The 24705-nt window shown below is 41.2% G+C and overlaps 1 protein-coding gene across 2 annotated transcripts in view; it reads right to left on the reverse strand.

Moving 5' to 3' along the window:
• LOC126469552 (exopolyphosphatase PRUNE1-like) overlaps positions 1–24705 on the reverse strand; it is a 167092-nt gene that overhangs the window by 62959 nt on the left and 79428 nt on the right. For both annotated transcript variants that reach the window (XM_050096670.1, XM_050096669.1), the window contains exon 4: positions 5512–5753. In XM_050096670.1, coding sequence (XP_049952627.1) covers positions 5512–5753 — 242 coding nt within the window. The remainder of the gene's footprint in view (positions 1–5511; positions 5754–24705) is intronic.

The following is a 24705-nucleotide window of genomic DNA, read 5'->3' on the forward strand; positions in this document are numbered from 1 at the left end:
ATTAAACTCATTCTGATCTATAGTGCAAACATTCTGCCTGAGCTCTGGTGTCAGCAACAAATTCTTCACATGCATTAAGTATTGCTGTCTCATCACCAGTTTTCTTAGTTTTAGTAACGTGCATTATTTTTCGTGACAATACCATGTTTCTTCTTGAAAGCATACATTCAACTAGCAGATGCCTTAAACCTTTTTCGTCCCACCTTCATTGTGGCTTGAATGCCCCACTGCTGTATATTAACATTGTGGATAATCATCTTTTTTTCTGAATGAGTTATTAACTTTATCTTGACAGATTGAATTGACCTTGGGAAGCTTTTGTTGATGCATACCCTAGTTTTCAATTTATTTACTCCAAATGTACATTTCCTGTTTTTTGTTTTCATAATCTAAGGTTAATCTTGACAGTCCTGAAATACAGATTTCTCTTCTTTTCACTTTTCCAAAAGGCGACAGCTCATTTCATGTACTACTCTATTACAGAGAGGGGCAATGTGGTATCCTACGATGCTACATTTTCGAAGCAGGATTCATCATCTCTCACTTGTTACACCCGTGTCCAATTGCACCAATGAAGCTGTTCAACAAATGTTACTATGGTGAGTGTGCAGCCTCATTATTGTCATTGTCAGTCTCTCATAAACAAGCAACAAACACCAGGCCACTATTTCACTCTACGTCTAGCACATTTTCATTCATGAAGTTGTCTACGAATTCTGCAAGAAAGGGCTAAATAATAGCACAAAGCAAGCCCCATACACTTTTGTTTACCTTGTATAAAAGTTTGTTGAATAGCCACATGCAATGTCACCAGTCATGACTTTCAGGAGCTCTCATTCTTTGATGTTTAAATGTTGCAACTAGACCCATCATTCCATATCAGTCCTCGAGGTGACACACTGTCACTTGTTGCCATAACATTATGAAGACAACCTCTTACTCACTTCTATGTAAGAGGTCTGTTCAAAAAATTACAGAACTTTGTACACAAAATTTTTCTACGCTTGCCTTTTACTTACTAGGGCTTGGACTCCTTCAAGATACTCTCCTCCACAATTGATACGCCACTCCCAATGCCATTTTCACTTCTGGAAGCAGTCTTGATATGCCTCTTGCTAAATCGTTTGAAGCGTTATCTGCAAATTTTCTTTTATGTCGGCTATCATAACAAATCTTCATCCTTTCAACAGGTTTTCAACTTTGAAAATAAAAAAAAAAGTCCGATGGGACCAGGACTAGAGTGTACGGAGGATGAGGCAACACAGTTATTTTGATTTTTGTGCAATAGTCGCACACCAACAGGAATCAATGTTTGGGTGCATTAGAGTGATACAACAGCCATGAATTGTTTCATCACATTTCAGGCTCTTTCCTTCTCATATTTTCTCGCTGGCATCACAACACATCCCAACAGGACCATCGATCAACAGTTTGTCCCTGTGGCACGAATTCACGATGAACTTCTCCTTAAAAGTCAAAGTAAACTATCAGCAAGGCTTTGACATTTGGCCTGGCCTGGCCTGACTAGCTTCTTTCAGTCTTGGAGAACCTTTCCCCAACTCAATGTGAAGATTGGTCTCAACATCATAACCGTAGACCCATGTCTCATCACCAGTTGTGATTCTCTTAAGGAACATCTTGTTCTCATTTGCACAATCCAAAAGCTCTTCACACATTGCAAAGCCACGTTCTTTCTAGGCTCATAAGCCATGAGACAAATTTGGCAGCAACACAATGCATTCAAAGATGCTGTGTCAGAATTTCATGACATGGTCCAACTGAAATGTCTGCACTCTCTCAGACACTCAGTCTTCAACTGGCATGCACAACTTCATTGACATTCCTGATGTGAGCGCCGTGAGTAGCTGTCGAAGGGCGTTCTGAACAAGGGTCATCTTTAACTTTGTCCGGCCATTTTTGAACCATGTGAACCATTTGTAACACTGAGTACAGCTTAATCACTCATCACTGTAGGCTTCCTGCATCATTTGGTGTGTGTCTGTAAAGGCTTTCTTGAGTTTCAATCAAAGTTTAATGCGGACGCATTGCTCCTCTGACTCTGCCATCTCGAAATTTGCAAACTGTGCGACACAACATTCTACTCAATACAGCACTAAACAATAACTAACAGACATACAACAATGAAACTTCCAGCAGTTACACATTAAACTCAGGTATGTGCAGGGATGCCAACCGAATTCCTCTCCAACACACCATTGGCATGAAATTATGAATGTTCCAGAAGTTTTTGAACGGACCTTGTGGAAGTTCTTCACTCTTAAGTATTAGGTGATTGCCGTGGGCAAGAACAACAGACAACAGGTGTGTGGACATGTTTAAAAATTGTACTTTCAGAGCAACATAACTGCATACTATTAGAATTATGGCCCAATTTTTCACATAGGTTCAACTGATAGAGTTAGAAGTAACATACAACAAAATTTTGAGATCATATGTGAAACAGGTGAATAAAAAATTTACTGTAGTAAGGATCCAAATCTTGAACCAATAAAAACCATCTGGGAAAAAGACAGACAAGGGAAAAATGCAATGGGGTTCTTTAACACAGTAAACAAAAACTAAACATATGAAACACTGAGAACCCTAACGGCTTAAAGCAAATCGTCAACTGTCAGACAGTAGCATTTATTTAAGCTTCTTACATCTGTTGATATTATGGTGAGTCAGGTTTATCTGTGCTGTAGGCCCACATCATATATATGAACATTAAAAAAAAGCTGTCTCACTGGTTTCTCTGATATTCACTTAAGTGAAGGCTTGATGATGGTATGCTTTATGCCCTTATGGTTCTCAGTCACTTATATACAAGCTGTAGATTGCTAAATATGGCAAGCTACTTAAAAACCATGTCTCTCTCCCCCCTCCCCCCCCACTGTGTGTGTGTGGGGGGGGGGGGGCGTGCACACACACATCACAATTTTTTAATAATTATTCCAATATTAACCATAATACTAGCATTTTAACAGGGAGGAGGGAGGGGGGAAGGAAGAGGGAGGGGGAGGGGGGAGGGAGGAGGAGGGAGGAGGAGGGAGGAGGAGGGAGGAGGGAGGGAGGAGGGAGGGAGGAGGAGGGAGGGGGTAGGGTGGAGGGAAGAGGGAGGGGGAGGGGAGGGGGGAGGGAGGAGGAGGGAGGAGGGGGAGGGAGTGGGAGGGAGGAGGGGGAGGGGGTGGGAGGGAGGAGGGAGGGGGAGGGGGAGGAGGGGGGAGGGGGAGGAGGAGGGGGAGGGGGAGGAGGAGGGGGAGGGGAGGAGGGGAGGGGGAGGGGGAGGGGAGGAGGGGGACGGGGTGGGAGGAAGGAGGGAGGAGGAGGGGGAGGGGGAGGAGGGGGGAGGGGGAGGAGGGGGGAGGGGGAGGGGGAGGCGGGAGGGGGAGGAGGAGGAGGGAGTGGGAGGAGGGAGGGGGGAGGGAGGGGGAGGGAGGGAGGGGGAGGGTGGGAGGGAGGGAGGGAGGGGAGGGAGGGAGGGGGAGGGAGGGAGGGAGGGGGAGGGAGGGAGGGGGAGGGGAGGGAGGAGGGGAGGGAGGGGGAGGAGGGGAGGGAGGGGAGGGAGGAGGGGAGGGAGGAGGGGAGGAAATGAAGGAGGGGAGGAAAGGAAGGAGGGGAGGAAATGAAGGAGGGGAGGAAAGGAAGGAGGGGAGGAAAGGAAGGAGGGGAGGATGGAGGAAGTGGAAAGCAGACAACAGATGCAAAGACAGGCATTAAAGACATCGTGTGGAGACAGTCCAATTTCTGTTGGGGCTCAGAGTAGGATAGAAGGTCAGAAGTATTGAATTCTTGAATCTTCCTTTCCTTTTTATAGATCAATCAATCTGGCAAGCGAGGAGAATGGGGGCCAGAACAGTTCACGCTCTTGGGTTGTGGAGTGCAAAGGACTGCACACATAGAGGTCAGCCGCAGTCATCACAACTAGGAGTTGCCTCACATTACAAAGATGAGTGACCAAAACAGAAAACTGGAAACAGCACATGAAGGTGGGATATAGGGCTTCATGTTGCAATGGTAAACCATAACTCTGGCTTTTTCTGGAAGCATATCCCCTCAAAAGCCAGGATGAGTGGGTTGGTATTAATTTATTAATCCGATTGTCCTTAGGATCTCTCTGGACCCACTGTGCCTTGCCACATTAGTTCCTATTCCTCATCAAACTGAAGGAGGGGGTCACTGTGGAAACTAATGCTCTAGATCATATTTAAGGACTGGTGAGGAGTAATGTTCACCAACATGTCTCCTAAGTGCTCACAGGGAAAAAAGGAAGCCCATTGACTGGCAGAAGAGGCTTTAATCAGAAGATCACATCTTACTAAGTGAGTCACCTCATCAAACTTATCTTCAATGTGTTCCACAAAAAAGCAGTTTGGTATCTGCAAAAGTCTCCCTTCTGTCCTCAAACAAGCCAAATAATGGAGGAAGGGCTTCACACCAAGTTGGCGGGACTGGCCCTTCTCCCAGGGGTGGCCAGGCACTCAAAGCCAAGGAAGCAAAAGTAGGAGCAGAGAGAGAACCATTACCATCTGAGAAGAGGGCCTCGAAAGAGGGGCCAGAAGTATGGAGCTTAGCACACTTAATGTTCAGAGTGTCCGCTCTGGTGCGACCCACTGCGATCACAGACCACAGACTCATCCTGTGTGCACCACCCAGCTGCAGCAAGAGAGAGAGAGAGAGAGAGAGAGAGAGAGAGAGAGAGAGAGAGAGAGAGAGAGAGAGAGCGAGAGAGAGAGAGAGAGAGAGAGAGAGAGCAACCACTCCTAAGCATACAAGAGGCAGTGACAGCTCAGGTACCGGAGGTAAGATCCCTGTGTTGTCAGGGGGCTCAGCCAGATGAGTTCATAACAGCCTCACCATGCAAACCAGCTAACATGTTGGTGGCCTAGCGGGAGGTGGGGAGGGGCTATGGCACGGAAGGAAGAGGGACAAAGGAACTCATGCCAGACACACTAGTGACGGAGTTCTTCCCCAAATAGCTCACAGTATGGGAAAATTTTATAAATGGTGGTCAAATGCCAAGAGGACCAGAAAAAGCCAGAAAAAAGGGAGAGTGGAAACATGAGACAAGTCCGTAGAGGAATAGCTGGGTCGTCATCAAAGGAAAACACCGAGGGAGAAAAGGGGGGGGGGGAGGGGCAGAGAGAGAGGGGGGCCAGGATGGGAAGGAGTGGATATGGAGAAAGGAATGCAGCTGAGGAGGGAAGAGATGGTGCAATAGCTCAGGGCCCTGTGCATGTCACACACATACCCACAGAAGATCTGTGGGTGCCCGGAGGTGGGGGGGGGGGGGGGGGGGAGGGAAGGGGGGGACATAGCACAAACAGAGTCGTGTGCTAATATCAAGACATGAATATTGTTTACTTTTGACTCCATGAGTATTCTTTCCATCAGAATCAAAACAGCAATCAAAAATAATGTGCGTCATTGGTCTTTGCTTATAGAAACTGGTAAAAAAAAATTATTTGAAAAGAACATGCAAATGAGAACACTGCCATGATGAGAACAAACCTGAACCAAAAGGGGGAGTGAGGAAACTGGGATATTAGACACTACTTTCAAGTCTTTCCTCAATAACTGTGAAATTGAAAATTCAGTTATATCACATCGAATTGACAGTAGCTCGCTGTAAAGAGTACTACGGCCTGGCTTATTCACGAGTCGTTTCTCCATCTCTTCCAGAACTGACACATCTTTGTCAGTAAACTTCTTTGGATTATCCGACAAGCAAGCCGTGTCTAAGATGATTGTGCCTGCAACAAACCAAAACAAATTTTATAAACAAATATCAAACAAAAACATTTACTATGAAAAAGTAACATTAGGGTTACATTCTTCAGAGAGAGAGACTTTAAAAAGACCAGAAATACATTTAAAAGTAAAAATTGAATATGACACGTATGATGTTTCAGGGAGGAGAAACAAAGCTAAGTGTGTGCTAAAGATGTGGCTCAGAATGATCCATTACATGTAGTGAGAGAGAGAGAGAGAGAGAGAGAGAGAGAGAGAGAGAGAGAGAGAGAGAGAGAGAAAGGAAACTATAATTGGAATGTCACAGACATTTATCAACTTCAGGATTATGATCACATAGAAATATACAGTAGCACGAGAAACATGTGAGCAACAAGAAATAAGAGTGACCTGTATAAACAATAGTGACAAAGAGACAGATAAAGGTAAGGATATGAAGAAGGAAAGCACTCCTTCGGACTTTGTTTGAACTCATTACCACAAAAAATATTCTTGCAAGAACAAGAGGACAATATAAATTTTATGTGAAAAAATCTCAAACAATGGACTACAGTTTGTCAATCTATATTACTTTGCTTAAATAAAATGCGTACAGAGCAGCTGTGTGTTATCAGGCTACATGGCTCTGACATCCACAATAGGATGCACGAAAGTTGTAAGAATTGTGGAGTCAAGTATCCAAGCCTTTGTGCGATTGCCTCCAGCCACTCCACATGTGAATGCCTTTTCTAAATACTGTACTGTTATAAATACTGCTATATAACATACAGAACTTTCCAAATGCAGTCAGTGATGTTGACAGAAAACTCATTCATCTAAAATGCCCAGAACATTGTGGTACAATGTTTTATAGTTATAAAAATTTTCATTCAATCGTACTACAAGCAGCTGCACATCCTTAGGCGAAATTCATTAAGATCGATGTTGTCAGATATTGGAAGGGAGGCAATGGTGGTAGATTTCATTCTTCTAGAGTATTTTGCTTGATGCAGGAAGGGCAGCTTAATATACTGCCAGACTCTTCATCACCACAGACATCAGATGTGCTGCTTTTTGTATTCAATGGAGAAGAGGAATATCCATAGTTGTGTCATTTTATGAAATCTTACAGTCAATCATTTTTAAATCCCTGAAATGAATATTTCAACAAATGCTTTTCCAGACCACAATGATTAATTAATGTGCTTTTGGAGTAAGTGCTGAGTTGAATATATTTTGGAAGCCAGCAGAAGCTTCACCACAATTTGCTGACAATACTGTGAACTGTACATGTTCCCACAATATTGTCATTGATCTAAATTGATCCCTGCATGTCAGTGAGCAACATACAGCATCATCAAGCTTTCTATGCAAGGCATTTATCATAGAGAACGAAACTTCTATAGGCCCCCAAATGAAGGTGTCCAAATGAGACAGTTTTGAAAACTTTTTCTCACATAATAACACACTGTTTTCACATGTTTCGGAGCTCTGCTACTTCAACTTTATTATCACTCTCATTTTAAGATAGTGACAGAAATAAGAGATTAACGAAATGTATTCTATACTTATAGTCTGTAATTCTGCTGCCACCTCATCACATAAATTGTCCAAAATGAATCATTTGTGATGACAGTTGTTTCGTAGGCCCCATAAAGTGAAAACAACTGCTATCAACACCTTCCACTAATGCTCGGCACTGCTCTGTGCCACTCCGCTCCACGCTGCTCTGCTCAGTGTCACTATAATCACACGCACTGAACAGCATTGGTTTGTTTTATCAGCGCTGCTCTACTTACCACACTGCTCTGGTCATGCCACACACTTGTGGGCAGTAAAAATTAGCAATTAAAAGTTTTGCTGTTTAGTTTACTGTTGGGTACTTTACACAGTCACAATTAAAATTTCAGATGTAAAATACGAAGCTTGCCATAAACAACAACATTAATTCTTAATTAATCAAGCTTGACAGGTTTCCTGTAGCATGTCGCTACCACTGACATAGACAGGGATACTCGAGAGCTTAAAGAACAGCTAGTGAAAGCCAGTCTCTGATACCTAGCCTCAACATCTTCTACCTAGCTACTCCCAACTTAGTGGTAGCCACCTCAACTAGGATAAACATTTAAAAGCTGTCAGAAGGACATCACTACATCCCATACCAGCACCAGAAGTAGGCACTTAAGGCTCTAAAAGAATGGTGTATGTGTCAGAAATGGAAGTGCTAAGGAGCCATTTTCAGATCATAAAAGAATCCTGATGGGAAGCTGTTCACTGTTCACAGAAACTGACAATTCCAGAAACTAGATGTAAGCTGTTAATTGTCGTGGTCCATTCTCCATTAGTCATCCCACCCCCCCCCCTCTCTCTCTCTCTCTCTCTCTCTCTCTCTCTCTCTCTCTCTCTATTCCTCCCCCCCCCCCCCCTCCTCCATACACACACACACACACACACACACACACACACACACACACACTCAATGCAACTATCAAATCCTTAATCTCCATCTTTCCATCTTCCAAAAGAAATGTCTTCTAATGCCACCTGTTTTCGTCAGTATCAACTTGATATAAAGGACGATTTAATCAACAACCCCTGCAAGACTCCTTAATGAAAGTGGAGAACGGTGCCATATCATTAGTGAATCTACGGCTTCATGACAGGGGTGAGGGGATGGGGTGGGGGGTGGCAGGTAGTGGAGGGGGGTGGAGAGAGTAAGGATACCATGTTAGGCATATACAGTATAATGTTACAGCAGGTATTTGAAGATAGTAATTGGGAAAACAGCTCATTGATAAAGGTATCCACTTCACTTTCAGCCATCTTTCCTGTAAACACTGCACCCAACTGTGACATGTTTCCTGGGAATTGTGACACATGGGTTTTGCCTCCATCAGAAATTTCATTTCCCCAACACTGATCCATAACCAAATCAGTTCCACTCCAAAATGAGTGCTATTTTACCAGTACTGATTTTAACAATTTTCTTTGTCATCCTGTTCCATCTGGAGCTGGGGGTGGGGGGCTGGCTGGTCCCATCAGTCAAAATTTATGATCAGTAACTTCCCTACTCAGACAAAAACAAACAAAGAATGATCAGACTGCCTTGGATTCATTTTATCAGATTTTTTAAACTCTCATTTCTCCTTCAGTTACAATGGATGTGTTATAACTGAGACTACACTTATTGATTTACCTTCATCTGCCCAATGGAGAAATAATGTGAGCTAGTATCTGTAAGCTATTTGCTGTCTGGAGGAGACTCAGGCTTTAAGACAAAGGTACATTTGCATTAGTACTTGCTGTTGCAGCTACAGTGGTCAAAATAAATGTTGCATATTGCTGCTTTATCATCAGTACTGGACATAATAGGAAACAAAACTGATTTTGTTGGGAAAGTCATAAGGAAAAGTAAGGCAAGTAAACATATTTTTAATAGATAAACACAAAAAAAGGAGAAACAAAACCTTACGAAAGATTCCAATGCAAACACTAGTTTCTTCTTGCTGTCACCTTGCTTAACACATGGGTTATGAACCAATTGGCACCACTCGTAACTGGAGACACTTTTCGATGTAGGTAGGCATACTCCAAAAAAATTGCACAGAGAAGCATTAGGGATATTACCCCATTTCTTCACAACAGTATGTATGAGGCTCTGTAAGGTCTCTGGTGAGACAGGAATATCACAAACTGCTTGTTTTAGCCTGGCCCATGAATTCTAAATGCAGCTGAGCTCTGGAGAACGTGAAGACCATCCCACCAAACTGAGTCTATGCTCCACTAATACAGCTCCTTTATGTTCACCAAATAGAGCCAAAATATGCATAAGGACGTTGTCCTGATGTTTCACACCAGTCATCCATATATTGGCACAAGGGGGAGTCCTGAAGCCATACATGATTCCACCCCAAAACAGGACTGAACTGCCTTGATAATGGTGATAGTCTATGATACAGTTAGTGTGTAAATGTTGTCCTTTTTGCCTCCACACTTCAACTGCCAGGGTGCAGACTGATATTGGTCTCATCAGAAAATAGCATTTTGTCCCACTACTACCTAGTCCACAAAGAGTCGTTTTGTGCCTACGTGTCACGAGGCCCTCTCCGAATCTGATTTAGAGGAGCAGCTTCAAGGGTCTTCTGGCAAGTAATCCCTACGAATGGAGCCTATTTCATATCATTTGTGTTGCAGATGTTTGGAACTGCTGCTGCAGACATGTAGCATTATATTGAGGGTTCCTGTCTGCTGTTATATGCAGTCCTGCACACATATTGTTTTTCTTCTGTGGCCATATCTGTGACAATCCTTAACTGATCCTGTCGCTAGAAACTTTTATCAGATTCTAGTGACATCAGTATGAATCATAGCAACATTCACCTCTCTTATTCCTCCCTTCATTAGAGGATTGTTGTTGTTCAAACCATCCTGAAACAACACAGCTCTCATAATCATACACAGCTCAAGCACTGCAAAATTTACGGGTGACAGCTCAGGGTAGTACATTATGTCTGCTGTACACATTCCATGCTGTCATGTCAGCTTCTTCATTTGCCTGGATTCTCACATGCCCCAGTTCCCAGCAGGGTGTATTTCCTTACCTTGACACTGTTGTGTTTTAAGTGTGTATGGCATCTTTTGGGCCACTTTGTCTGCTGGGTACACTTACTGAATTGTTCTGTAGGGCACTTAGGGAATTGAAGCAAAGTTATACCATCAATTGCACTTCATCCACTCCAGTGACTTTAGGACTGCATAGAGCTCAGCATCAAGACTGTAAATTCATCTGAAAGTCTGATCTTAGATGGAAACTACTGAGCAGCTAACAGCATGGCACTGCTTAAATTCACCAGAGTAAATAACAAATAATGAAGCTCATCTAAAAATATGTAAAATATTCATTTAAAAATAAAATATGGTTTACAAGGTTTATTGTACTTCATCAAATTTAAAAACAGCATTGGCATCACTATTAAGCAGAGAGGACACTATCTCCAACTCATATTAAAACACACGTCTGCTACACCGAGCTCTTAAAGTTGATCCTTCACTCTAATCCTAAAGAGTTTTGTTGCTCCTCTATGACTTTCATTCATTCTGCTGATGGTTGGGCAAGGAGATTAAGAGACCACAGACTTGGGGGATCAACCAGACCTTTTATGCATGTAGCACGATGAGGAACTTCTGCTGGATGATTAAAGGCCTCGTAAAATTTATGATTGCAGTAGGGTATAAAAAAGGACATTTTGTACTTAATTTGGTATGCAACATACCACTGGATTTTAAATAATGGTAATTAAGTAATGCATAATTTATAAATTACGACTTCCTTCGGAAAAAAGATCACCTCCTGATCATGTCAGTCTGAGGGTGTGCTGCCAACTCAGAACCTGAAATACCACCCTAAAAGGAAAGATCTCATTATAAAAGGAATACAAAAGCCACATTCATACAGTTGCTGACTGATATTGCATCACCATGTGTCAAAGGGCTTTTTAATATCAAAAATATTCCTATCAAGTGCTGTCTATGCAGAAAAGACTTTTGCACCAATGCTCTGAGAAGTATTTGGCTGTTGAGTGTAGAATGGTACCTATGGAAACCTCACTGAGGAGTACAGACATTTTCTGGTTTCTAGAGTCATACAGAGATTCAGGGAGAGCATAAGGGAGCAATTGACAGGAATGGGGGAAATAAATACAGTAGAAGAAGAATGGGTAGCTTTGAGGGATGAAGTAGTGAAGGCAGCAGAGGATCAAGTAGGTAAAAAGACGAAGGCTAGTAGAAATCCTTGGGTAACAGAAGAAATATTGAATTTAATTGATGAAAGGAGAAAATATAAAAATGCAGTAAGTGAAACAGGCAAAAAGGAATACAAACGTCTCAAAAATGAGATCGCCAGGAAGTGCAAAATGGCTAAGCAGGGATGGCTAGAGGACAAATGTAAGGATGTAGAGGCCTATCTCACTAGGGGTAAGATAGATACCGCCTACAGGAAAATTAAAGAGACCTTTGGAGATCAGAGAACGACTTGTATGAATATCAAGAGCTCAGATGGAAACCCAGTTCTAAGCAAAGAAGGGAAAGCAGAAAGGTGGAAGGAGTATATAGAGGGTCTATACAAGGGCGATGTACTTGAGGACAATATTATGGAAATGGAAGAGGATGTAGATGAAGATGAAATGGGAGATACGATACTGCGTGAAGAGTTTGACAGAGCACTGAAAGACCTGAGTCGAAACAAGGCCCCCGGAGTAGACAATATTCCATTGGAACTACTGACGGCCGTGGGAGAGCCAGTCCTGACAAAACTCTACCATCTGGTGAGCAAGATGTATGAAACAGGCGAAATACCCTCAGACTTCAAGAAGAATATAATAATTCCAATCCCGAAGAAAGCAGGTGTTGACAGATGTGAAAATTACCGAACTATCAGCTTAATAAGTCACAGCTGCAAAATACTAACACGAATTCTTTACAGACGAATGGAAAAACTAGTAGAAGCCAACCTCGGGGAAGATCAGTTTGGATTCCGTAGAAACACTGGAACACGTGAGGCAATACTGACCTTACGACTTATCTTAGAAGAAAGATTAAGGAAAGGCAAACCTACCTTTCTAGCATTTGTAGACTTAGAGAAAGCTTTTGACAATGTTGACTGGAATACTCTCTTTCAAATTCTAAAGGTGGCAGGGGTAAAATACAGGGAGCGAAAGGCTATTTACAATTTGTACAGAAACCAGATGGCAGTTATAAGAGTCGAGGGACATGAAAGGGAAGCAGTGGTTGGGAAGGGAGTAAGACAGGGTTGTAGCCTCTCCCCGATGTTGTTCAATCTGTATATTGAGCAAGCAGTAAAGGAAACAAAAGAAAAATTCGGGGTAGGTATTAAAATTCATGGAGAAGAAATAAAAACTTTGAGGTTCGCCGATGACATTGTAATTCTGTCAGAGACAGCAAAGGACTTGGAAGAGCAGTTGAATGGAATGGACAGTGTCTTGAAAGGAGGATATAAGATGAACATCAACAAAAGCAAAACAAGGATAATGGAATGTAGTCTAATTAAGTCGGGTGATGCTGAGGGAATTAGATTAGGAAATGAGGCACTTAAAGTAGTAAAGGAGTTTTGCTATTTGGGGAGCAAAATAACTGATGATGGTCGAAGTAGAGAGGATATAAAATGTAGACTGGCAATGGCAAGGAAAGCGTTTCTGAAGAAGAGAAATTTGTTAACATCGAGTATAGATTTAAGTGTCAGGAAGTCATTTCTGAAAGTATTCGTATGGAGTGTAGCCATGTATGGAAGTGAAACATGGACGATAAATAGTTTGGACAAGAAGAGAATAGAAGCTTTCGAAATGTGGTGCTACAGAAGAATGCTGAAGATTAGATGGGTAGATCACATAACTAATGAGGAAGTATTGAATAGGATTGGGGAGAAGAGAAGTTTGTGGCACAACTTGACCAGAAGAAGGGATCGGTTGGTAGGACATGTTCTGAGGCATCAAGGGATTACCAATTTAGTATTGGAGGGCAGCGTGGAGGGTAAAAATCGTAGAGGGAGACCAAGAGATGAATACACTAAGCAGATTCAGAAGGATGTAGGTTGCAGTAGGTACTGGGAGATGAAAAAGCTTGCACAGGATAGAGTAGCATGGAGAGCTGCATCAAACCAGTCTCAGGACTGAAGACCACAACAACAACAACAGAGTCATACTACGTTGATGTTCCCTATACAACTGGTAAATACGCACATCAAAAAAAGTTTTGCATCACCTCGGCTCCAGGAGTTCCAAAACCTGGACAGAAAATTGGAATAGAGATCAACATAAACATCATTTCTGCCCTTTTTATTGCTCATGAAAACCACACATTGCATGTTGTGCCACCATACAGTTAGACCTTCAGAGGTGGTGGTCCAGATTGCTGTACACACTGGTACCTCTAATACCCAGTAGCAAGTCCTCTTGAATTAACACATGCCTGTATTCGTCATGGCATACTATCCACACATTCATCTGGGCACTGTTGGTCCAGACTGTCCCACTCCTAAACAGCAATTCGGCATAGATCTCTCAGAGTGGTGGGTGGGTCACGTTGTCCATAAACAGCCCTTTTCAATCTGTCCAAGGTGTGTTCGATACGGTTCATGTCCAGAGGACATGCTGGCCATTCTAGTTGAATGATGTGATTATCCTGAAGGAAGTCATTCGCAAGATGTGCACGATGGGGGTGCGTATTGTCATCCATGAAGACAAATGCCTTGCCAATATGCTGCCGATATGGTTGCATTATCGGTTGGAGGATAACATTCACGTATCATACAGCCATTACCGCGCCTTCTATGACCACCAGTGGCATACTTCGCCCCTACATAATGCCACCGCAAAACAACGGGACCTCCACCTTGCTGCACTCACTGGACAGTGTGTCTAAGGCGTTCAGCCTGACCAGGTTGCCTCTGAACACGCCTTCGACGATTGTCTGCTTGAAGGCACATGCGACACTCATTGGTGAGGAGAACATGATGCCAGTCCTGAACGGTCAATTTGGCTTGTTGTTGGGCCTATCTGTATTGCACTGCATGGTGTCGTGGTTGCAAAGATGGACCTCGCCATGGATGTCAAGAGTGAAGTTGCGCATCATACAGCCTATTGCGCACAGTTTGAGTCGTAACACGACATCCTGTGGCTGCACGAAAACCATTATTCAACATAGTGGCACTGCTGTCAGGGTTCCTCCAAACCATGATCCGTAGGTAGCAGTCATCCACTGCAGTAGTAGCCCTTGCCCAGCCTGAGCGAGGCATGTCATCAATAGTTCCTGTCTCTCTGTATCTTCTCCATGTCCGAACAACATCAGTTTGGTTCACTCCAAGACCCCTGGACACTACCCTTCTTGAGGGCCTTTCCTGGCACAAAGTAACAATGCAGACACAATCGAACCGCAGAATCGACTGTCTAGGCATCGTTGAACTACAGACAACATGAGCCGTGTACCTCCTTTCTGGTGGAATGACTGGAACTGATCAGCTGTTGAACCCGCTTCCGTCTAATAGGTGCTGCTCATATATGGTTGTTCACATCTTTGGGCTGGTTTAGTGACGCCTCTGAACAGTCAAAGGGACTGTGTCTGTGATTCAATATCCACAGTCAATGTCTATCTTCAGGAGTTCTGGGAAACAGGCTGATGCAAAACTTTCTTTGCTGGGTGTTACAGTGTGATAATTACTTGGGATGGTAGAACCCTTTTACTTCACCGCCTGCCTGTCTCTGACTGCTAAATAGCTCTCCTTGCTCTGGTCTCCAAGATTTAACAGATGACCTTGGAGAGAGACATCAGCAGCCCTGTGAATGATTGTAATGACATGTTGTCCACATGTCCTGATGCTGGAATTCGGCCAGGTTGATGTAAAGCACCCAGCTAATTTTGTTTAACATCCATTAAATGGCTTGACGATAGGTGCTGATGTACCTTGTAAGTGAATGCAAATGGGAAAATTATCACTTGAGTGCAAGTCCTCCGACACTTCCCACATGACAGTATCACCTAGTGAAAGATAGCAAAATGACAGGTGAATGGCTGTGGATGATAAGCTTGCAGTGCTGAAATGTGTTGCTTTCCCTGGACTGAGGAGGCAGACTGCATTCAACAACAGGAACCTCTCCATTAGTTCAGCTCCAACACAAGTGTATGTAGAGCACCACTGTATGTGGTGCAAGTGATATCTCCAAGCATAAGGTATGAGGAAGTTCGTGGATGAGGTACTCAAGGGCCTCATTACTCAAATGTTCATGAGGTGACAGATTCAGGGAGCACAATGTTGTTCTTGATGGTGTATAAAACTGAACAGCTAATGCTTGAATGTAGATGGTGAGTAACAGGTGCAGAATGGCTTTTATTGCGAAAAAATACTTCCCCTTAACCTTTGACCTTCATCCCATCTCTAGTATCCTTCCTGTGGGTTATTTAGCCTATAAACACAAGATTATCTGAAAGCATGAAATGTACCTCTTGTATCTATGGGCACAAGGGTGTGTTAAAAGGTTTACTTCTCTCACATGTGTTCTCAAATAATTCACATTCCTCTCCCTTATAGCAGCAATTAATCAGAAGGAGCTTTTCTTTCATCCTGTATCCCCTTTTTGGTGACACATCGAACAGTGAGAAGGATGACAATTTCAGTCTTGTTCAGCTTATGTATCCAAGCCTATTACAGAGTTAACTTTGTCAATAAATAATAAGCTACCACTCTCTGATGGGCTCATGAAAGGAAATTGTTTAGCAGTGGCTGCAGGCTTAGTGACATTGGCACTATTGCCAGTATATTTATTACACACACACACACACACACACACACACACACACACACACACACACACACACACACTTGTGTCCATTTTTATTGCTAGTGTTTGCATGGCAACACTGACTTTTGCTACAACTTTTGTCAAAGATGGTAGTAAAGTATGAAGCGAAATGAGAAAGTTGCAGGGCTTTATATTCTTTTTTTCTTTTTTGCCTCATTATACAAAATTCTCTTGGAAGCTTTTTCTTCTTGAATTTTTATTTTCTTCTAAAAACACTGGCCAATTCCTGCTCCAAGCAGAGAGATTATCTGAGCAATTTACACAGGTGTCTGTCATTGAGCACAATGACATTGCTTCATGGGTTCTTCCCCACATTTGTTGCAGTTGCCTTGCCATTACTGTACATGCTACTGTGGTGTGATAAAATTCTTGACGTTTATAACTCCACACTGGAATGTGTGCATCAGGTCCCACCTTCAGTCAAATAGATCCAGCCTTGATGTGCTCCAGAAGGATAAGCAAATTTAAAATTAGGATGAAAGTAGCAGTCTTTGGCCATCACCAATCACTTTCTTCACAGCGTTCTCCAGTCTTTTTGCACTATAGAAGTGTCCATGTCTGTGCCTACAAATTGTGATGCCCCTCCTGAAGATGAGTGGGGTGCTTTTCTACTGTTACAACATACTGACCAAAATTCTGTGAGTACGGAAGGTCGGTTGCTTGTTGAGACGACAGTTTCAGCAAAAAGTATTCTGCTGCAAGCTGCCTGATTGACTTTACAGTTCCAGCAATGCTTTCCAATGTTTTGACGACAAAGGTGGATACTTCGTTGAAAGAACCCTCACCTCTCTTTCTCAAAATACACACAGTCTGACACCACTGTTGCTGCGTTACAATTATGAAAGTACAGTTGTTCTTACAAAATTCCATGATATCCGTCAGGCCTTTTTAGTTTTTTGGGTGTTGGTGATGTCTAATGGCCCACCCATACTATTTATAAATTTTTTGTGTCTGTGAGGTTCCACGGGTTTCCCACAACCAGCTACGGATCCATACCATTCATCCAGGAAAACCCCAGTTGAGTGCATAATCCTTATAGAACAAAGGTGTAGCAGGTTACCTAGTGGCAGGCCTCTAACAACAGTTTTGTCTCAACAGAAGACTGGTGGCATTCATCAGCCCACAGGTTAGATGGCATTCATCACCCCACAGGTTAGGAAAGAAGACTGGAAGCATTCATCAACCCATAGTTCAGGAACCCCTGATTTGATATGCCTGTACCCAGCCACACTCGCTGAGCCGCTGTGCAGAGTATACAAAACAAAGAGATTAGACTTACTGCACAGAAAAGGAAATAGTACTGAAACGGCTGTAGATCCTGCATTGACCAATCACATGCTCACAAAAGAGTTGCACGTCTCCTGGATGTACATAATTTTAAACCACTCACAACAAATCTCTCATTGAATAAAACTGATAGGTGGACCTCAGCAAATCTGAGGGCTGTCCTCTTTTTCAATAAACAAAATTCATTGCATTAAAACATAGTGTACAGATAATTTTACATTGCAACCCTAACATACTAGTGGGTTCTCTTGTCTGAGATGGTTGCTGTCAGTCAGAGCCATGGAAGGAGCAGGTTCCTCTCGTCTAGCCTGTCTCAGTTGCTTGTCTGCTCCATTAGGCTAACATGCTGAGCGTAGCCTGCTACACCACATACAGCGGTCTTGCAGACCAGTCCTGTCAGCTCACCAACCCAGTGACCTGTGCACTCTGTGATGTATTCACCACTCCAACCCATTGCCTTCAACATCCTAACACATAACTGATATTTCATACTACTTTATTCATACTATGCATCAGTGAGTTCTTACAGTGTGATCACCAGCAATACCACCCTGCAAAAATTTATTGCATTCAATTATGTCAATTTATACTTGACTTGCACTATTTGGAAATTTAGAATCTATTCAGAGTAAAGATACTGTATAATTGTTACTGCCATTAAACACACTCTTGGGTGACTCCATCCTAAGTAGCCTAATGACCTTACTATCCGAAAATTCTGTTCAAATTTTGTATGTAGATGCCAATACCTAACAGAGGTAATTCCATATATACTTAAGTCTCTAGGAGCCCCTTAAGTCAAGGCTGTTTACATTTTGCAAAGGGAATACAAGAGTTTTCTTAATTTTTGAGACGACACTCACAGAACAGTTGCACTACAGCCACATGAAGAGACACTACTTCAATAGTTTGGGAAGTATAAGGTATACTGGTTTAAGGATTTTGATATACTATTCACTGAGCAAGGAGCACTCAAAGCTGTCAAGAAATTCTGTAACAAAAAATGTGCAAAGTTCACGTAGAATTATGTCCTGAAGTAGTTGTCATAGAGAGCTCTGCATTTGTATGTTTTTTCTCTGTCCGTTTCTCTGTGGGATCTGTACAATTTAGTTTTCATGAGTGGATAGTTCTTGAGATAACAGCAGAGAGAGCAGCCATGGAGGCACTCAAAAAAGGTGAGAAAGATGGCAAATTATCTGGACAGACAGACATCATTTTTGATAATCCCCAATTGAAAACCATAACCAATTTCTCTATTAATTGCAATTTTTTCTTTCATACACATATATCTATGTAAGTACATTAGTAGTTCGGTATTGGTAATTTGATGTTCATAACCTTAATTCACAAACAAAATCTACATCACATCTTTATAACTAATTACAACTTAAGACTTCAATAATAGAAAAAGATCAACAAAATATTTTTGGACTATTATTTCCTACAAACCCTAGCAAAAAAATGAAATAATCATACTATATTTTCTTTTCTAAATATTTTCCTGAATGGCTTCCAGTTCTCTTTCTCTCACCCTGTCTCCTACTTTCATGATTTGTGTACTCTCAAGCATACCCTGAGGAAATTCCGTGGCCTTTAAATCATTTGTTTCAAGTGTTTTCTTCAGTTTAGATGAGGCTTGAAACAGAAGTTCTTCTCATGTCACCTTAGTTTGTGTGGTGTTTTTTTTTTTTTTTTTTTTTTTTTTTTTTTTTTTTTTTTTTTTTTTTTTTTTTTTTTTCCAGAGCAGCTGTCTCATAGTCAATAAAATTTTTCATGTTAATCATCTTTTTAGTCTACTCTTCAAGATGCCTTTGGTTGTGTTCCTCTTTTTTGCTTTTGTTCAATTTCAAGTTTTGTTTTTCTTTCATATTCTTCCTTATAAGCAGTACAATTTGCATGTGCTTGCTGTCCATACCTAAATTAGATGTGAATCAACGGCACAAAAAGTGAGCAAAGGTACTGCCTCAAAGCATCTCTCACAGCCAAAACACTGTTTAAAAATTTCTCAGTCATTTTGCCTTCTCCAAATGTGCGCTTCAAAATGGAATATTTTCCTTCTATGGCTGTATTTCCATGGTAAAATGTAAGAGAAGCATTATAAAGTTTAGAAACATTTGGATACTTTAACTCTATGGATGATGAGTCACTTTTGAGTTGTACTGCTGCCAGTGATTGTCAATATCTTTGTTATCTAAAGCTGGGTAATCTTTTTATTTTAACTGTAGAACCTTCCTCTCATCTACTAATTAGTCTAGCCAGACACAAAATGGCATCATTTTAGCAACCTTTAACATGTCACTGCAACTTCTGCTCTTTATCCTTTCCTTGAGGTCCAAAAACCTGAAATCTTTCAGTGGTGCCCTTGTAAGCACATTTTTCTCATCACATGTTTGCATGCTGCGATGTAATGTTATTGGACATTCTTCAGAAAGCACATCTTGTCATATTCTTGCCATTTACTAAGTTCTTCCATTACTTGCCCACCAACAACTAGTTGTTCAAAAGGAAGCAGATTATCCAATGTAAGTAGTTCATTATGAAGAACTTCAAAAATACTCTCAATTTTTCTCAAAGCAGAAATGTTCAAAACACAAACTAAATGGCTTTGAATCATGTTTTCTATTTCTGTCTGCAACTTGTGAACCAAAGGTGTTTGGCTATGAAAACGTTGTGTGAACTTACTGAACAGCTCTGCAGATTACATTATGAAATGATGTTCTGCATTCATCGAAAATTTTTTAAAACATTCACAATGGCATTGTATGATTCAGATTCGGCAGTAGCAGAATTCTTTATTAGAGGTATACACTTCACAAAATAATATTGAACACCAACTCACTGCTCCATAATCCAAATATTGGTAGTTCCATCAAAACTAAATGTATACTATGATGAGTATGCTTCTTGTAAAGATAACGTATGCTCTTCTAACATTTGGTGCCAGTCGATCACTTATTAGGTACATCATTTTTGTAGACAAAAGTGGAAAAAACATCAGGGAACAACACCTTAAAACTTTACAAATATCATTTGATGAATCCATTAATTGGAAATCACTGACTTCAATGTACAAATCAATTCCTTTGTGGTCAACCTACCCACAGTACTTAAGATCCGTATTGTTGGAGCATGAACCAAACTTAAAGGTTGTGTCTGATCTCAAAGTTCTAAATGTAACTGATGTGTTCACATTTAATTCCAAAGTTATACTTATGTTTTGTTGAAACTGAGTGGTTAAAAATTGTGTGACAACATTTTGTCACAATTAATAGAACAAGAACACACACTGCAAAATAGTTTGCTTTTACTAACTGCCCCCCCCCCCCCCCCATGCAGAGACTTTATTTTTCAAACTGTCTGTCCCTTCAAGCCACCCATTACAGAATATGCATTTTGCCCATCTCAAAAAGTTGATTTTTAGAACTGAAAAGACTAACACTGCAGCACTTTTGTTACTACAGCAAAATTAGAATATGGAACAAAAATAAAATCAATTGTAATAGAGGGATAGTTGACACCAATAACAATTACACGAAATATTTACAAAAGAGTCACAAAATGGAATGATTTATTTCAAATTTCAAAAACTACTTGGGTTGGACTTTCTCTATTTTCATCACTCTAGGATTGCATAAGTTAAATGAATGAACATGAACACAGAAACAAAAGTAAATAACTTATTTTCTTCTTACAAGACCAAAAAGTTTGACAAAGATGACAAAAATTTAAAAAAGTGACAATGTTAAAAAAAGGTGATAACTGTGAGAAAGGCAAATGACACCTCATCCTGCATGTGGAGGACCAAGTGGGAGGGGTGGTGGGGGAGGGGGGGCGTGAGTGTGAAGTCTTCTCCAGAAAATTATTCCTTGGCATTTAAGTATTTTTGAACACACTATATCTCTGAAGATCGTCTCTAATGAACAGCACTCAATTTTCAATAAAAACAGCACATTTTTCTCTAAAAAAATATCTTGATTTTGTTTTGATAAGTTATCAAATACGCCCCAAAACTATCCAAGATATGTTGATACAAATACTTTTAATGGCCATATATGTTGTAACTGCTTTCAAATAATGAGTGTGCTGCTTTATAAAAAAAAGTATGCTACACATTGCAGCATTAATTTGCTGTCCTGGACTGTTAGCTATTTCTTAAGTGCAGATCCTGCTATTTCTGTGGAAAGAAGTATTGGGACCTGAATAGTTCTCTAGCAGAAGTGCATGGAAGTAAATTTCAAATTCACATTGTGTTAACTGGTACAAGGAAAATAAGTTTGCTATCTATTTCCAGATCATTTGATTCTTCACTAATTTAAGTTCTGTTGTTGCTCTCTACATAGCTGCACTGCTAAGAACGCCTTCAATTGCTATTTTAATTATTTAGATATAGCATTAGTCTCTCCTATCAACAGTTATGTTGGCTCTGAGGAGGGAACAAGAGGATTATTATGAAATTCTGTGAGTCTGATTTCACCATATTAGGATTTTTCTTTTTTTTTCCTTCAGGTTTGAATTTATATTGCATTTCAATTTGAATGGAGCCCAACAGTTGACAAGCTAAGTGTACTTTTGATGGCTTGGGAAGTTCTAATTCCACCAACTGACTCAAGTCATAGGCAGATTTGGAGTATTATGTGAATTTTCTGATGTACAGCAGGCATTTTTGAGAAGTCACTCCGATTTGCGGCTCAGAGATTAAATGAGCATTTGTCTTGATAATAAAGTGCTATTGCTCTCAAACTATTTGCTTCTACATGGGTCATTCTGCACGCCTTTCTCTAAAATGGATCATGTTCATGAAAGTTTCCACCTGATAGGTCAAAACTTTAGCAAATAAACTGAGAAATGTTGGCAAACATTTCACCCAGTCAAAAACTACACAACGTGTCAGATTGGGCAGATCAGTAAGTTTCCAAGTACTTCCAATTTGGCTTCTTCTGATGAAAAAGCACAAGTAGGCATGTGTGAAACACTTAGCACTGGTATGACGTATCTTGATGCCTCACCCCTTAAAAAATAAAGGGTCAGCAATCACGATTTGAGGGTTATATCAAGGGTAAGGTCAGACATGCACAGAAACTGATAACTAATAGAGTAGCACGTGGATTTCACCTTGATGAAATATTGCAGCCTTCATGTTCAGTTAATTAAGAGTGTGAAAGTTGCACTGACTATTTTGAGCTCTGGTCCACACTTACAAAAAAAAAATGTGCATTTCACACTGCACTGAAAACATTTAGATTCTAAAATTGGCATAAAACAGTTTGCCCATCAGAAAGGCAGCTACAGTGTTTAGAGTTTTCTCAGAAAATGGTGAAAATGGGCAGAAAATTGAAAAATGATATTAGTTTTTTTTTCTTTTTTTAGAATGACTTTGTCTAAGGATGAAAGATTGTATGTGCTTGTTCGAAGTGATGGGCTGAAAGTTCAAAAGAAAATCAAATGACACTAAGCAATTCGAAGATCTAAATGTTCTGCTACTGTATGGTCATCCAGAACATAGTTAGCAGCTTTGCCCAAAAGAATTACGAACTTTTTTTATGGCGATCACAGAATGTGGCACAGAATCAAAAGGCCGAATGCTTCATAGATGAAATAGCTGTCCAGAAAAAAGTGAACTGGAGTCGTATCTTTCTCATTTGCACGTAGATGTTGACCCAGATGAAGATCTCCAGAATAAACAGCTGCTGCAGAAAGATTATACAGCACTTGAGAACAAATAGCCAGTTACTGAAGATTTCTGGCTGGTGTCAACAACAACATATAATATCTGATCAAAAGTATCCCGACATCTGTTAGAGGACATTAATTTGGGGTGTGTCCACCCTTCATCTTTATGATGGTTTGAATTCTGCTGGGGAAACTTTCAATGAGGTCTCTGTATAGGTGTGGAGCAATGGCAGGTCACGACTCTGGGCACGCTAATCCATTTCAGGAATTATATTATCCACGAATCATTGTCTCACAGTTGCTGCTTTATGACAGGGTGCACTGTCATTGCTCATACAACCAATCATCATCTCCAAACTGTTTCCCTATGCTACATAGTACACAATGCTATAAATGTGTTCATATCATCCTGCATTCAGTGTTTCCTTAAGCTCAATAAAGGGACCACATCCTAACCACGACAAATACCCTCACACCGTTAACACCACCTCTTCTGCACTTCACTGCTGGCACTATACATGATGGCAGTAATGTTCTCTACGCATTCGCCAAATGCAAACCATTCCACCAGACTGTCATGGGTTACAGAGTGATTCATCATTTCAAATCAATTGTTTCCAGTCATCCACTGTCCAGTATCATCGCTCTTTACCCACCAGAAGCGTCACTTAGCATCAACTACAGAAATGTGTGGCTCATAAGGAGCTGCTCAATTACTGTACTCCATTCTTTCTAATTCCATTTGCACAGTGAGTTTGCTAACTGGGCTGCTAGTAGCACTTTCGAACTCATGAGTGATTCCTTCTGCTCATTCCATGTGGATTTTTACAGTCATCCCATGCAATGCTTTATGGTCTTTGTCCATCAGTACATGAGGTCCATTCGGCCTTTGTTTAGCTGTAGTTGTTCCTTCACGTTTCAACTTCACAGTTACATCACCAACCGTCGACATAGGCAGCTTTAGAAGGTGTATAAATGCAGACTGAAGCAACGAATGAAAATTTGTACCAAGGACACAACTTGAGCCTGGGTCTCCTGCTCATTAGGCAGATGCACTAACCACTACATCACCCTGGCACAGTGGCTTTGCGTAACAGCACAGACTACCCTACCACACCTCTATTACCTCAGTGCTGGGGTGCTATTCTAATACGGTCGGTGAGCTTCTGCAATGCTGTTCAAGTTTAGGAGGAATACCAAGTGGGCTGAGTTGTGATTGGGAATTTGGATTTAGGAGGTTAGTACATGCAGTTGTGCAAAGCAGCTGTGCCAGGGTGGCATAGTGGTTAGTGCACATATGCCTAGTGAGCAGAAGACCTGGGTTTGAATCCCAGCCTTGATACAAATTTTCATTTAAACGATTAATGGAAAATCTCATATTAAGATGTGAAACACATACTAACAAAGAGATAGAGGGGCTGGCCAGTACTTACCTCGGCTCAGTACAGCCAATAGAGTCACAAAACAGAAGAGAAAATTTACATTCCTAGCTTTTGGAACTTTGTTCCTTCATCAGGGAGGAGAGAGGGGAAAAAAAAGGGAAGAAGGGAAAGTGGATTCAGTTACTCACAACCCAGGTTATGAAGCAACAGGGGAAGGTAAACAGGGAGGGTAGCCAGCTTCCCTCTGACAACCATGCCTCCATCCT

The sequence above is a fragment of the Schistocerca serialis genome, chromosome 3, assembly GCF_023864345.2.
Source record: "Schistocerca serialis cubense isolate TAMUIC-IGC-003099 chromosome 3, iqSchSeri2.2, whole genome shotgun sequence".
Lineage (NCBI taxonomy): Eukaryota > Metazoa > Arthropoda > Insecta > Orthoptera > Acrididae > Schistocerca > Schistocerca serialis.